The sequence below is a fragment of the Coloeus monedula genome (genome assembly GCF_965178545.1).
Source record: "Coloeus monedula genome assembly, chromosome: 3".
NCBI lineage: Eukaryota > Metazoa > Chordata > Aves > Passeriformes > Corvidae > Coloeus > Coloeus monedula.
The window spans coordinates 105680120-105695772 of record NC_138783.1 but is presented as its reverse complement, the minus strand read 5'-3'; the positions used below and the strand labels follow the sequence as shown (position 1 = coordinate 105695772).

Sequence of the window (15653 nt, the reverse complement as noted above, 5' to 3'; positions counted from 1 at the left end):
GCTCGCAATATTTTAATCAACAGACATGGTAGCAATTAAAGAGGACAGATTTAATATGAGATAGGTGGACAAATTAATTGACGTTCTAAGAAAAAGATCTCTTTCACAAATTTTAGATCTGTTTGAAAATTGTATTCAGAATTGAGTCACGAATCAAATTAAAAGTACAGAAAAACTTGCCTCTATTGCTAGAGGCACTAGTTCAAGACAAATTATTGTAACTTCTCTAATTTTTCAGAGTCAGACTAAGACCAGAAAAGGGATCTAGTGCCTCCATCCATCTCTAAAGGAAATTCTTCATATGCTATATGAATTAGAGTTCTTCTCAATTAATAGTCCCATACTGCACAGATATGGGAAGGTAAGACAAAGGAAAAGGGGCCTACAAGAAAGTTGGAGAGGGACATTTTACAAGAACATATAGTGATAGGACAAGGGGACTGGCTTTAGACTGAAAAAGGATAGATTTATCAGCTGTTAGGAGAAAATTCTTTACTGTGAGGGAGATGAGGCACTGAACAGGTTGTCCAGAGAAGCTGTGGATGCCCCATCCCTAAAAGTGTTCAAGGCCAGGCTGGCCTTGCCCTTAAGGATGGATCATCACAACGGGGCTCTGAGCAACTTGGTCTACTGCAAGATGTCCCTGCCTGTGGGAAGGGTGTTGAAACTAAATAATCTATAGCATCCCTTCCAATCCAAACCATTCTATGGTTCTATGAAACCAACTATCCATTCAGAGATCTATGAGAATGATAAAGCTGCTTCTTTCAACAGCTGCAAAGATCTCCAGAAAGGATGCAATTTAGGGTATCCTATTTATGGCTCACATAAAGCACCAGCACACAGGTAACAGGGAAGGGATATATATAAAGGATATATATAAAATATATAATAATTGGTGCCAGCACAGTTCTCTCTGCCCCCTCACATGGCACAGCTGTACTGGAGCTCTGCCATTGCTCGTTTACATCACAGCTACATACATACACCTCTTTTTCCTGTAATAGAGATAAACCCCATTAAAAATTGATTGGTACACCAAAAAGCTGAAGGAATCCCTGAAGACCTGTTATGAAGGTTTGACTTACTTCAGCACCTGACATGACTTAGGCTAGCTATCCCAGAGCTGATGGAAACTCCTGCAGGCTGGTTGCTGAGCTTCATGGGCAGCTCCCTGTGGAGAGCCCAGCTCCTGGGTTGGAGTCACAGCAGTGCTCTGGCCTGGGGACTTCAGACCAACCTCTGAACCACACTGCTGCACCTATTTCAAGCACCACACAGTAACTTGATTACATGCAGTTAAGTAAAATTCTGCTAAATTCACGCTACACATGTCAATGTGCCCTTTTCTAGTAACATTGCCCTGTGAAAGATTTCACAATTCAAGATTGCTCAGCAGGTTCTCTGAGGGAGAAATTTTCAACACAAGGATTGTGAGTCCATACAACTTGCCACCTCCAACACAGAGAACTGCTTCTGTAGCCAGACTTAATTTTCACTCCATTCTTTTTTCCACCTCAAACAAACTTCATTAAATACTTTACCCATTCACTGGGTGAAATACTGGGGCATGAGCCATCTTTTTGTGACATTTTGAACAATACCCAGGCTAGCAGGGTACTCATTGAGGAAGAGGACACACAAGGCACTGGAATAAAAGTATAATTTAGGGATAGCCTTGTAACTGAAAAGAATATGGACTTGGTGAAAGTACCTGCTTTTCCTTATGACACTCCATCTCTTGAAATGATGAGAAGACAATTCACATTATGAACACTGAAGCAAATCTAAAATTTTGAAATGCTTTTCTAGGAATTTGATTGGTCTAGATACTTACAGTAACAAATTAAATTCATGTTGCTTATATTAACTAAACCTTTAAAATATCATATGGAGAATGACAAATGAGATTACCTAAAAGAAAATATCCTTGTTAAGTTTTCAGGGTTCACCCTACAAGGGAATATTGAGACCTCATTGTTAGGAGTTCACACTAAGATGATCTCCTAATTTTCTCAGGCCAGATAGCAAGGTTACCTCTGGAGCAGACTCTGACATTTTAAATAATGAACATAATCACCTAGAGATAAACATGATCTTGGTTATCATGCCTGGGCTGTTTGGATACATTTTACACACAAGAATTTGAAGCCTGCTTGGGTTCAGTTTAGCACTATTTGCCATTTATAACATTTTATGATGCAATTTTCTTAGGATAAGACCGGGCAGAAAATGCCTAAGCCGTTAGCACCTCTAACATATGCAGTGTGAATATACTGGAACTGCTTTTGCTCACCCTCTCCCCCCAGCCTGTGAGGGCGGAAACCTGGTCTTGAGCTTTGCTAAAGACAGGCATTGCAATTATTTCTGGTCATTACTCCAGCCTCCTTCTGCCATGACACACAGGCTGGCTTAACTTCTCTTGAATATTTAGATTTTCCCTGAATAAGAAACTGATGGAAAAAGTCTCCAGGTATTTACTCTATAGTTACATAATACATTTGCATGTAAGTGTATTTGTAGGCAGGGAATAACTAATTCCCTGTCATCTTGCTAAATATGCAACCTCTAAATCCTACATTTATCCCCACTGATGTAACTAACTTTGAGTTAGAAAGCATGGACAGCTCAAACAATTTAAAAGTCTTTCCTCAGTAGATTAAAATTGGTGGCACTAATGCTATTTATCTGAATTTTACAAGGAAAGGATATTTGATGATCTGTAAGCAAATCAGTAAATTTTCTTTTTCTTATTGTTTGATTTGTGTGCTATTTTTAAAGGTACTATGAATTAATGTAAGCATTCCATCACTAGAGACAGAGCGACAATATAAGAAAAATCTTTGTCTTTTTTTTTCCTGAAATACATTTGGTTGTGGCCATACTGTACAATCAGCAAAGATTGATATTTGGAGACAACAGCTTAACAATATTTATTTTAAATTTCAGCAACATGTCTCAGAGAACAAATTATCACAGAAATCCCTTAGATGTCATCAGTAAGGATGTTTCAAATGGGATGTCACTTTTTCATCGCTGCCCAAAACTCTCTTGCTTCCCTTTGAAAAGCACATCTACCATGTTTAATCAAAGCTACCTGCATTTTACAATTATGTCCTGCAGGTGTAAAGGATTTCACAAGATACAAGACACTATACAAGTTAGAGATGCTGAATGCATCTGGAAAGAGCAGCTTTACTGCAACCTGTATTATCCATAGAACAAAGGTGTTGAAACTGAAAATTATCCTGCTGTGCACAAGGTAATATCTAAATCCTCATTCAGGCAAAACCAAACAGACTGTTTGCCTAGAGACTTGATTCCAAGAATAGCTGAAACTCATTAAAAAAAAAAAAAATAGAAAAAGCCCAGCATTTGATGTACCCTTATGATGCCTTTTCCTGGTCTTAAAATCAAGAGTCAAACACTCTAGAAGGGAAAAAGGGATTTTACCTTGGTATTTATTTTAAGGATCCTTAGGTGCACTACGTCCAGGTCAACTGCACCTCAGTGCCCACTGCAATGCACACCCCCAAAAGATCTGGTATAATATTATAGGTCTCATTAATTAGCAATTCTATCAAAGATTCCCCAGTGAGAGGCTTGAGTGAGCCCCCCTCCCCAAGGAACCTTCCCCTGGATGGTTCTGTCTTAGGTTACAGAATGTGTTCTGGAGAGGACCTTGGGGTCTGGGGCACACTATCCTCTACCTACAAAGCTTCTAAAATGTTTAGTCTCCCAGCTTGACAAACAAGTCCAAGAATGTAGGCAAAAAGCACTAAGAATACAGAAGTTGTAAAAAGGTATAACAGGGGTATAAAAGAAAAGGCAAAAAATCTTCATGGCATCACTTATAAGTGTGGGTGAAACCATCATAGGATCCTTACTTTTTCCTTTCATTTTCTAGTATCCTGAATAAATCTTTGAAGTACTGGGGAACACGGACAATCACATTTTCTGAAGGACCTATATCTTTAAGCTCAGGATAGAGTTTGGTGTCAATCACCTTCTTGATGTATCCCAGCCAGTCAAACTGCAATGACAAAGAGAAGGCTGGTTAAAGCAGATTATGAAGAGAGATGATTTATGAACTAAGTTGTACCTTTAAAACTAATGGTTTCAAAGCTTTACTTATTACGAACTTAGAAATTACTGCACTTTGTCATTACATATGTTTTCAATCCTCATTAAAGTTGGAACTGTATTTAAAAGAACATATACTGTAAATGAGCACACACATTCCTTATGATACTCCTTTAACATGCTGCTCTGAACACTAAAGACTGTTTTAATTATACAGATCAGATATTAAAAGAATAATTTTTCAGTTATCCCCAACCAACCTGTGGAATCATGGCACTAAGCTCCGATATGTTCATTTTATTGTACATCACCTCACTTGTTCGATTTTCATATGGAATCATGATCTGGTGAAGAGAAAAAAAACCACAAAACCATCAAAACAAGGTTTATCTTGCAGGGACTCTTGCGTCATTACCGTCCTTCATAATCCCTGTGCAGAAATATCTCACCACCTGTTTTCCAAGCATTTATGGCATTAACTTCCCTTTCTGAGGATTGCATTAAACTGGAAGAAATGGAAGATAGTTCCTTTTAAGTTTAACTTATTATTGGAAAATTTAATGAGCTGCATGTGTTCTTTGGACATATCAGATGATTTGGCTCTGATTATGCTAAGGAAAGACATGTTAATTCATAAGAGATAAAAGTACACATTGATGATTAATACCTATTCATCCCTTCCTATCAAGTAGAAGCCACCTTCAGGTTTAATACATCAAATCTGAGATAGGTGCACCTTCATAAACTGAAGTGCATCTCATGTCTTGGATTTAAACATGTTCCTGCTACAGTCTTATTCCACCTGGGGGAAGAGCCAGATACACACTCCTCATTTCACCCCTTCACTCTGATTTCCATAGCATGAAACCTGGGTATATAGGCCAGGCATGAATTAAAGCATTCCACAACTAGGCCTTTCATCTGGGTGACCAGAGGAGCTGGATCTCAAGTTCCTCTGCAGTGTCCAAGGATACAGCAAAAGAAACCCTAAATATGAAGCAAATCCTTTTATAACTGATGAGAAGGACACCCAGACTCCAAGATGGCCCTATGGTTCATAATAGAAAAACAAACCAAGTACAAGGTACAGCTCAAAATTTTCTCAGTGTTCAAGAGAAACAAAAATTCCCAGTGGCAATTCCAGCCCTGCTCTAAGGTAAATCCTGTACCACTGTCTGTATGCTATGCAGTCTAAAGGACAGGGATTGACGCCAGACTAACCAGACAGCTGGAACTTCTCCAACCAAAATTCTCCAGTAAGTGTCTGTGGTTTTACTATTGCTCAAGCCACACAGGAAAAAAAAATTACTTTCTTCTCCCTTTCTGCAAATTTCATTTATTTGACAAATCTTTAACTCTTCTTGAACCCATTTACTCCCTTTCTCTCAAAACTTTCTCCAGTGATTCAAACCTAATAAAAATCTTCCTTGTACACAACAACCTCTCTCAAAGCATGCCACTCCTTCCTATATCCAAAGTATTCTTGCTGCCTCTTCCTGAGCACAGAAGTTCTCCATTACATACACTTACTTAAAAAATTGCAGAGGAACACAGGATACAGTAAAACCTCCAGTGACAAACAGGACTACCTCCATCACGGTAAAATGTTTATATACATAATCATTAGGTACATTATATTTATGCAACAAGGCATGTCCATTGACTCATGCCTAATATCTGAACAGATATTAGGAGGATTATTCTTACTAAAAGAAACCATAAGCAAGAATGGTTTGTTGCATAACGATGTGCATTACAGATCCTGAGAGTTATTACATGATCCATGTCATCTTATACGGCAGCTTCACTGACATACTTTGTGGATTAATGCTCTGTAAGACACCTGTTAGGCAAAGCATTAGAGCTACTAGAGCTAAGGATGCATCTTCTCATGCCATCACTGATAAACAGAAGAAATATTTACTGTTTTTCAAGTCTACCAGGTCACAAGGAAGTATTTGCACATTAGTCCATCCATGCTAAGTAACTAAAAATTAATATTGGACTTAGCTTAGACGTTTGACAAAATTTCATCCCTTTCAGCAGAGAGATGGAAACATTGATTGGCTTCTGTTGTGGGTGGCCCTCACTTATGTACAAACATGCCATTAAGAAGCATCCTTTAGACTGCAACAGCAGAACCCAGATAAAAGTCATCTACTGCATTGCCTGTCCTGTGCAACACAACAGGCTTCTCTGCTAACAGAGACCAGCATTTCACAGGGATAGCTTCTTTCCTTGCAAATATGAAGGAATACTCAGCTCAGCTGGCAGTTCTGCAAACCAGCATCAAGCCTGTACCCTTACTTTTGGTGGTTTCCCAACACTGAGGCCAACCCTTCTCCCTAGTTTTAGTAGAGGTTGAAATGATAATGAACTTGCAGCACCCATGAGTGGGATTCCTGTAGTAGCCATACTGAAACAGGGATATAGAGAAGCAAAAACACTCCTTCAATCTGCAATAATCCCAAGGCATAAATTAAACACCACAAGGGAGCAAAAATGTCACCAAGTAAATGTCAGAACCAAGTACCAGATTTAAATATGCTTAGCTTTACTAAATTCAGCTGATCCTCTAAATTAAAACTCATGAGTTTTTCATCCACTCTCCCAGACTACCCCACGAAAACACTTCAGGAGCTAAGGGTGGTGCTACTGTAAACACCACTCCCTCACCACCAAGCTCCAATATCCCACCTCAGTCTTGCATTGCTTTTAGACTGTTCTGCAAAGAATCAGCCCAGTCTGCTGTTAAACAACAGGGTAATAGATCCACGACACAGGTGCACAGCAGGAGCTCAGATTCCACACAGCTTCAAAATTATAGAATCACTTAGGTTGGAAAATACGTGTAAGGTCTTGAGCTATGTAATATTTTTTCAGCTGCCAAGTGGGTACCAGTGAATTGGTGTAGATGCACTTCAGCTGGGATATTGACTTCATCACCTTTTCAGGAGGATAAGCCCTAACTCCTATGGGACCCTTCTCAGGTGCTTCCACAGTTTCTAACATATCAACAATCCCTGTATCTCTGCTGCCATATGGATCTCCATCCCCCACCTCCACTGAGATGGGAGACCAAAGGACCTCACTAATACACCATCCCTTAAACATTGCCATGCCACCCCCAGGCTTGCCACTGGTGAGCCTGGCTGACATTACAATTTTGTCCTGGGGTGACGTTATGAAGCCACTTTATTCCTTAACCATCCACTCAATGCCCAAGGATGCTCTGCCTTTAAGGTGGACCCGGGGGGCTCGGGGGGGGGAGCGCTGTGCTGCTCTTTGGGGTTCTTTGTGTTCCACTAGCAGGAAAAATGTTCTGTTGGTTTGTCTTGTTCTTTTTTCCCTTCCCTTCCCCTTGCCTCACTGCCTCCCTTCCCTCCTCACCAGTCTGGGGAGCCTGTGGGGCAGCCCCGGTGGGCCCGCAGGGTGGCCCCGGCTGGTCCAAGCCCGCATGTCTGTTCCCTCTCTGGGAATTTGTTGTATTTTGACGGGGTTTTTTTATCCTGTTCTACCCTGTTTTTGTTTGGTGTTAATAAACAGTTTGTTTTTTGCCATTTCCACTTGCTGTGACCCACTTGGCTTATTGGTGGAGGAAAGGGGGAGGCCCTTTTCCCTTCAGAGGAGACCCTCCGGAGTGTTTTCTCCTGAAGTTTCGTCTCCAAAACCGAGACAAATTTAAAACACCAAGGGTATTTGGCTAAGGTTTTCCCCTGAGAATAAAATTTACAGTTTAACAATTAACTAAGGGAGAAATATTATTCATCCTTTCCTCATCAGGATCTGCTCCTCTCCTTCTGCTTTTAAAATCCCTATTGCTAATGTTGTTGACATAAGGGCTTTCCCTTTTGAGAAAAGATTATATTAGATTACCAACCTCTGCTATTTTAACTTCCAGTCTTAGAACTGATTTCATATCCGATTCAGCTCGGGAGGCGTTTGCACCCAGAAGCACTGCTGTATCAACCATGAACTGCAAAAAGGCATCTCGGTACTGTAAAGAAACAGAAAGAGTGAAATGAAAACAGGAGTTGCTCTTGAGCAGAGTTGTAGCAGTAGACCAGAAATGCCCAGCTCTAGGAGTATAATACCTTCACACCTTAGGAACCAAGGTTGTACTTTCCTTACCTTGAGTGCCAAGCAAGTTAAAAAGGAGAAATAACACTGTAAAAACACAGTGCGTGACAGGCAGAGATACCTGCTGTGGTTCAGGGAGCACAAATCTCAGGAAATGCAAAAGGCCATTCTGGATTAGACTGACAACTTTCAGCTCTTACAAATGGATTAGACAATGTGTATGAATGTACACCTGAATTTTAGGCCAACTAATACAGTAACCACCATGGGACAGAAGTACTTGTATACAAGTGCAAGCTTCATTTAGGAAGCTTTGCAAGAGTGTTTGTGATAGAAGTGGTGTTTTCTGATAGATACCCTGCAAAACCCAAATCCAAACAAAGCACAACCCATTCTCAGTCTGGAGCTCAACAAAACAAAACAACAATGAAAAAAGATGAGGGGGAAAATGGTGACTCTATTTTCCAGCCAATAATACTTACAGATTTGGCTTCTGTGGTATTTTCTAGGTAATCCTCTCGAGATGCCAGAGAGAGACTTGCTTGGTCAAGCTGTTAAAAAAACCAAGTAGTAACATTTAACAGCTAAATTCATCAGATTCAAAGGTAAACTGATAAGTAACTTTGGGAGGGTTCATGTTTTTCTGGCAATTATGGTAGATGTGTGCAAATGCCTAATACATAAAATACTGCACCAGTCTGAGTTGCACAGGATTTCAAAACAACAGAAAAATGTTATGCTGCGCTGACAGGTATTAATTAAATCACATTACTATGATCTGGGGAGCCACAGATGCCCCCTGCAGTATCTAAGCCGCCTAAAGAAAAGAATCACAGGTGTGATTTATATGGTTAAAACAGCTACATCAGCAAGTAGGAAACACAAAAGGACTGGGTCTACAGGATCAAACCATTGGTGCTGATGACCATGTATCCATCCTATGCCTATTTCAGAGGCCTAAGAGTCAGCTTGGGACCACACCAGCCTAGTGTATGCACCAAGTGCCCCTGAGGTGCTGGAGCATGTGAGCTGCTCTCTATCTGGGAGGCATCGTTAGGTTTTCTTGACTGAAACTGAGGTTACACTTTTGAGCTCCACCCTAGACCAGCATTGTGTGCTGTATTCAGTCTTTTGAGCAAATGAACTGAAACTGAACTGGATACCAGCCAGGATTGCTTGCACAGGATATTGTTATGTCTCCAGTACTTTAGCTAAAGGTGTCTGGTAGTCCAGATGGATCTCTGACCTTCGCTTATCTTTTCCATCTAAACATGGATCAGATTTGCCAATCTACAGCCACCCTAATATTGGAATTAGGCCTGAAAATTTGAGATCTGCATTAAGAGTTTTGAGTGAAACATCTACATGGGAATATTTGCATGCTGTTTCAAATTCCTAACCAGGAAGAACTCACTACACAGCATATATTTTATAATAATTACTGGGAATTGAGATTTCCCAGAACTTCTCAATGTGATCAAGTTAGATTAGGGTATGGAAGACAAAGCTAAAAACTTCATTTAACCAGCTTCCAAATTCTGAATAAGACACTGATTGGAGCAGAAACAACTGCTTTGATGTAACATTTTTGGTTTGATGCTGCAATTGTTTCTAAAGATAAATCTACTGAAGATAGACTGTATTTATTCATACAATTTCACATAAGTCCTTTCTAGTCTAAATCCTTTAGGTTAAGTGATTTATATTTCACATTTTCTACATTTATAAAAATGTAACAAATGAATAAAACTTAAAGTGAATGAATAAATATAATCTTTCTCTCTACTAGCTGATGTTCACAACCTTTAAAATATACTACAAACAAATAAAACAAACCATCTTCAAAAAGGAGTAATTGTGATGCTCAGTACAACTCTCATTCTTTGAAAAACTTTCTTTTCTCAGCACAATGATGCAAAAAGAATGTACTCTTATGTTTTTCTACATGTGTCTTTGCAATAGACGACTTCAGATTATTTGATGAATTTCAATTCTGTGACTGTTACATTAAATGTTCCTCTAAATTCCCATGTCTTAAGAATTAGAGTTGACAACACATTAAACCAAGAGAGCAGAAATATGAGAAATAAACAAAAAAGTTAACCAACTGCTTCAGCACTCATGGAAAAAAAATATATAATGTTGAATGCTGAACAAAGTTTTATTTGGAGTTTCCACCTCTTTTATGATCCATTGGTGATTTTGCAATGCTGAACAAAAAGAATTTTGTAATAAAGCCATTTTCACAAGCAGATTGAAATACCCTGTGGTACATCTACACCCCGGGAATTCATTAAAACATGGACAAAGTAGGGCACTGGCTGATGCATTCTGCAGATCAAGGTCCTAATCAAATTAACATCAGAATACCCTACGGAACAATATGTTATTCATAACATGTAGTGCTTCAGTTATTTAGATACTTAATTCTTAGGTGCTGCTAAGCATAGCAAGTGAAGGTAATGCTGGTCATATATCATTTCCAAGAGAGTAGCAGTGAGGGTGTCCCTGTCCAGCCATTTGCTGACAGGTGGCTTGAACTGAAATATTGTGACAGGAGATACCTCACTAAACATCTCTCTGATTCTACTGCTTCAGTTCTTTCAAGCGAGTCTCCAGTTGAAGAAAATGTGACAGGTTCTGAACAGCATCTTAGCAGAATGACATCTTTGATACAGCAAACTGTTGATCTGCTGTTGACCATCCAGGAAAGTGTCCTACAGATAGGGGAAAGTTACCCTTCAACTTTATACCAGTTAAATGCTGCAGTGAAAAGAAATATGGAAGAATTGACTTAGAACTGACATCCACTCCAGTACCACCACAGTCCCTAAATACAATGTATTCTTGGCTACATTCCTACAGCTAGCCAAGATGCTAGCAAAATAAGGATCATAGACCCTATTTTGCTGTGATGAATGCCATCATAACTTTCTTATTTCTTCCTTATCTCTTGCCTTCATAAACTATTTCCTTGTAGCCATGGAGGGAGGGTCTGCTCTGGCTACTCATCTGAAGTTCTTAAACAACAGTGCATTTGGCCCAGGCACTCAGTCTTGCACAGTTATACAACTTCATCTGGAGTTTTGTCAGACTACAGGGAGACAACGTTCCTTGGGTCTTTTTCTTACTAAACTGTTGTGTAATGCCGTGCGCTGTTAGCAAACGGGTAATGTTTTGGTGTAAAAGCAACAGCATTTCAGGAAAAAGGTAAATTCTCTATTTCATGTTTAAAAGCACTTGGGAAATATCTGTGTGGTAAGGTGCTGTATAAGCACCAGATTAAGTGTTTCCAACTCAAGAAAAAGAGCTCAAGTTCAAAATATCTGCTAGCGATGGACCATTTTTCATCCTCCCAGACAAAAAGCATTCTTCATGCAACCAATGAGTCATAAACAGCACACAGAATTAGATACTGACCTCTTATTCTCATGCACATAGACCCTGGCTATTGGTCTAATGGGACCATTTTTATGGGTTTTTTTTCCATTTGAAAGAAGAAAATAACCTGTACAGAAATACTTTTCAATAGCATGTGGTTGCTAGTGGCTTCTACATTCCCATAAATTGGCCCCTACGTACAACTGTAAGCCAGCAGATAATAACAGCAACAATCAAGTGTAAACATTTGGCATGTAAAGATGTTTTAAAGAAAGAGACCATCAAACACCTATTAGATATGCTATACTGTACCTTCAGGATATAGCGATTGGAGATTTTGTCATCAGCAGCCACGTACAAACGGATGAAGACAGAGCTACTGTATTGGCCACGAAGAGTTGCCAAGGCTTGGACTAAGCTGAACCTCCTTTCTGACCACAGCCCTTCAGGTCCAATATTGGATTCCAACACAGGCCAACGGAAAGGTGAATGCTTCAGTATACTTAACAGAGGTTTCACATCAGCTTTTTCAATTTTATCTGAAATGTCAAAGTGTGACAACAATTACATTCCAGACAATTTAAGCCCAGCAGCAGCTACATAAGACAAAGATTTATTGGCATCGATTGATTTCCAGGCAAGGCAATCACAATAGTTGAAACCCAAAGCCTCTGCTCTGCCTGTGAGCACAGCAGCATAGAAGTCCAACCCTGTTTATCTGTATCAAGAATAAGAGAGGCAAGTCAGCGCCTTTCAAAAAAAGGCAAAGGCTGGAATTAAGTAAATTTTAAAAACCCACTCCTTGATTAGGAACTAGCATAGAAACTTCACTGTTTTGGGGGAGGGGGGTTATTGTTCATAATCAAAGCAGGAGTGGCAGCATCTGGGCACCAAGGCTGAGGAGCAGGCTGTCTCAATTGCTGGCAGTCAGACTTGGGCCATGTTGGAAGAAAACTGTGCAGGAAAAAAGCCTGAAAGAGTCAGAAGGACAAGGGGACTCCCAATACTTCTTTCACCTGTGCAGCTGCCTAAGGGTAGTGATGTGTCCCAAACTAGTGTACTTTGCCTTACAGCAGCATTTACAAGCTAAGGAAAAGCACTCTGCAAATGTGGCTAACATGCTTGACATGAAGATACCTAAGCTAAAGAGTCCAGGACTGTCTATACCCAGCCCTGGTGTAGTGTTTTGATTAAACAGATTTAGAGAAATGTAGAAGATGATGAGCAACTCTTGAAAGTATCAGTATGAGAATTTCATCAGAGGGTTCCTCTGAATTATTAACCCCAGGCACTAACCTCACAACCCTGGGGCACAGTTTAACATCCTTTTGCACAGATAAATATCTCTTCACAGTTCTGACAAGCAGAGGTTTCTCTAAAACTGACTTCTTTTGCCTGGGTGTACCTCAGTCTCAATAGCCAGCTTTAGAAATGTGTAAAAGACCCTCTGCATTCAGTTGAATCCATATCAGCAAAATCCAAGCATCTGCACAGAGCTTCACAGAGCTCTGCACAGAGATAAAAAGCCTGCCTTTAGAAATGCAGGGAATGCATCTATTTCCTTCTCAAATCAATCCACTTACTCTCATTCATGCAGGATGCGTAAAGGATCTTGGCCTTCTGTACAGCTTCACTGTCTCGTCTTTTGCTGATGGGTTTCTCTAGCAAGGCTGAAAAAACAATTTTTTTTTCAATACTTTGGAAAATGTAGACACTGTTTGCATGTTTCAGCATTTGGTTTAATCATAGCACTTGTTTAATTAAGTATGAGGCTCCATGTATATTTTCTTAAGCAGTAGCACAGACATACCTGCACCTTTTTCAATCCCCAACAGAGAAGGATTTTTTATTTTTTTCAGAGAACTAACTTAAAGCCAAATGACAGATGCAGCTTATTACTTGTGCTCACAACCAGCTACCCTCAGCAAACTGAGGGGACAGGCAGTCATGGGGTGAGGGTGGCAACCAGCACACAGGGCAGGGAGCCAGGAATTTTTTCAAGTGGCTCAGCTTCTGGTGCTGGTACATTACGAAAACAGGACCTAACGGAGAAGGTTACAGGATCTCAGGAGCAAGACCACTGGTGTTCACTTTTGCCAGCTCTGGTGCTGCTGAAAGGAAGCAGCAGAGAACTGCCCCACTGTCAGTCAAACACACACAATCTCAGCCTTGTTAGTGACACAGAAAGCCAAGTGTCCAACTACTGTTTGTAAAGCTGCACTCTGTACACACACTCATCCTCACTTCACACTATAGGTGTAAACATCCTCGGTGCCTGAAAGCCAGACTAACCTTTCTAAGCTGTCATCTCTGTACATTCCTTGCATTCCTCACATTATGTCATGGAAAGGAAATAGCATGCAAAGCACATCTGAATCTCAGCAGTCCCCTCCCAGCTGCCTTCAATTGTTCTATCCAAGCTGTAAATCAGGCATGATGCAGCTGCAGATACAAAGTACTGTGGTTAAATGCAGAGGCAGCTGAGTTTCAGAGAGATCTGTCAGCTCAGGTGCTGCACAGCACGAGCACTTCCACAGCCAAGAGAAGGAGGATAGCTCTTGAGCACAGCACAGGAACAGGGCTGGCAAGCTCTGTTGGACCTCACCTGGTATTGCAAAACCCAAGCCGATCCTGCACAGCACCACCTTATTGTTACAGGGACCACTGGAAAGAGTGGCTTTGCTGGCATCAAGTCCCTCCTGTTGTGTGCTCAGCCAGGGCTAAAAAGCCTTGAAAAATTCAAGGCTCCCTTCTCCGTACCTTAATACCACCCAGTGCTCTGGGTTTCAAATGAGCAAAGGCAGCACAGTGCAATTGTGCTAAGAAGCATTCCCCACACAAAAGGGGGAACAAAGAGGAACACAAGAGTCCCAGAGGCCTGCAGAGAACCACTGAGACTTCATAACACCAGCCATGGCAAGACCAAACAGCTCCCACGCAGAGCTGGATCAGGGTCAATGCAACATTATTCCTCTGCCAGGACTGGCTGGGGACATGCAGAGTACTGAAGAGGTGGTGGTACTGCCATCCAAAAGCAGCACCCTCCTGCAAACGGGTGGCAGCTGCTCACTCTCCAGCCCTGCTCTATCCAGCAGCTTTCTGGAGTCCACCCTACAGTGCCTCCTCTCCTGGGAGGCAAAAGCTGGATGGGACTGCTCGGTTCTACAGCTGAGAACAGCCTGGGTTTGCACAGCTTCTCTCAGTATTAGGAGCTCACTGCTTGAGGCAGAATTTTAAGGCACTTATTTCCCAAAATTTCCAGAGCACCCTGAGGAACCAGCCTTTTAGGTATTCCCCACCTGAACTCATGTGAGCACTCGGGACCATAATGCAGACCTCAAACTGTTTACTACTCAAGGAATACCATAGTGATAAGCAAATGCCACTTGTTCTCTCCCTCCAATCCCTTTTCTCCTTAAACAAAAAAACAAAAATAAAAACCCCACCCATTGCCCAATTCTTTTGCTTAGATCCTTATAGAGATTTAATGAGATCATTCCCATTTAATTATGAATAAGATTTTTCCCTTAAAATACTTCTGGAGAGGATAGCTTTGATTTCAAATCCTCAAATATTTCCCAATTTGTTAAATACAATATAATGCCAACCATCAACGTATATGTTCAGTGCGCACAATTCTTAGCAGCATAATCAGACCTGTTCACATATTTTAAATGGCATTTTAAAAGAAATTATAAATGATGCCTCCATAAAACTAAGGATGAAAACCTACCCTCCCATTAAAGTCATTACAATAATTTCTGTCTTTGCCAGTGAGCTGTACAACCATGAAATTGAAGCTAATAAAATCCAGTGGCTAAAGCTCAAGAGAGAAACAAATAAGAGCCAATAAAATCAACCCTAGAGATACACCTGCATCAAATTGTGTTAAAATCAGCCCTGGTGTTTTCCCATCAAACCATCTCATTCTGTGACAGAATGAAGATGTAACACTCCCTTCACTATTGCAGAGAGGGAGGTGGGGTAGATGTTGCCAACTTGCTCAGAATTCTTTTAAGACAATTCTGGGTTCTGATAACATAAAATCCAGTGATTAAACATGAAAGACTTAGTAAGATGGTTGAATCCTGTGGACACTGAAATAGGGG

The 15653-nt window shown here is 40.6% G+C and overlaps 1 protein-coding gene across 1 annotated transcript in view; it reads right to left on the bottom strand.

Moving 5' to 3' along the window:
* PHEX (phosphate regulating endopeptidase X-linked) overlaps positions 1 to 15653 on the bottom strand; it is a gene marked incomplete at both ends in the record, with an annotated part of 96231 nt that overhangs the window by 61480 nt on the left and 19098 nt on the right. The window contains 6 exons of the mRNA XM_082277732.1: positions 3888 to 4033; positions 4344 to 4427; positions 7964 to 8080; positions 8646 to 8714; positions 11857 to 12083; positions 13128 to 13214. Coding sequence (XP_082133858.1) covers positions 3888 to 4033; positions 4344 to 4427; positions 7964 to 8080; positions 8646 to 8714; positions 11857 to 12083; positions 13128 to 13214 — 730 coding nt within the window. The remainder of the gene's footprint in view (positions 1 to 3887; positions 4034 to 4343; positions 4428 to 7963; positions 8081 to 8645; positions 8715 to 11856; positions 12084 to 13127; positions 13215 to 15653) is intronic.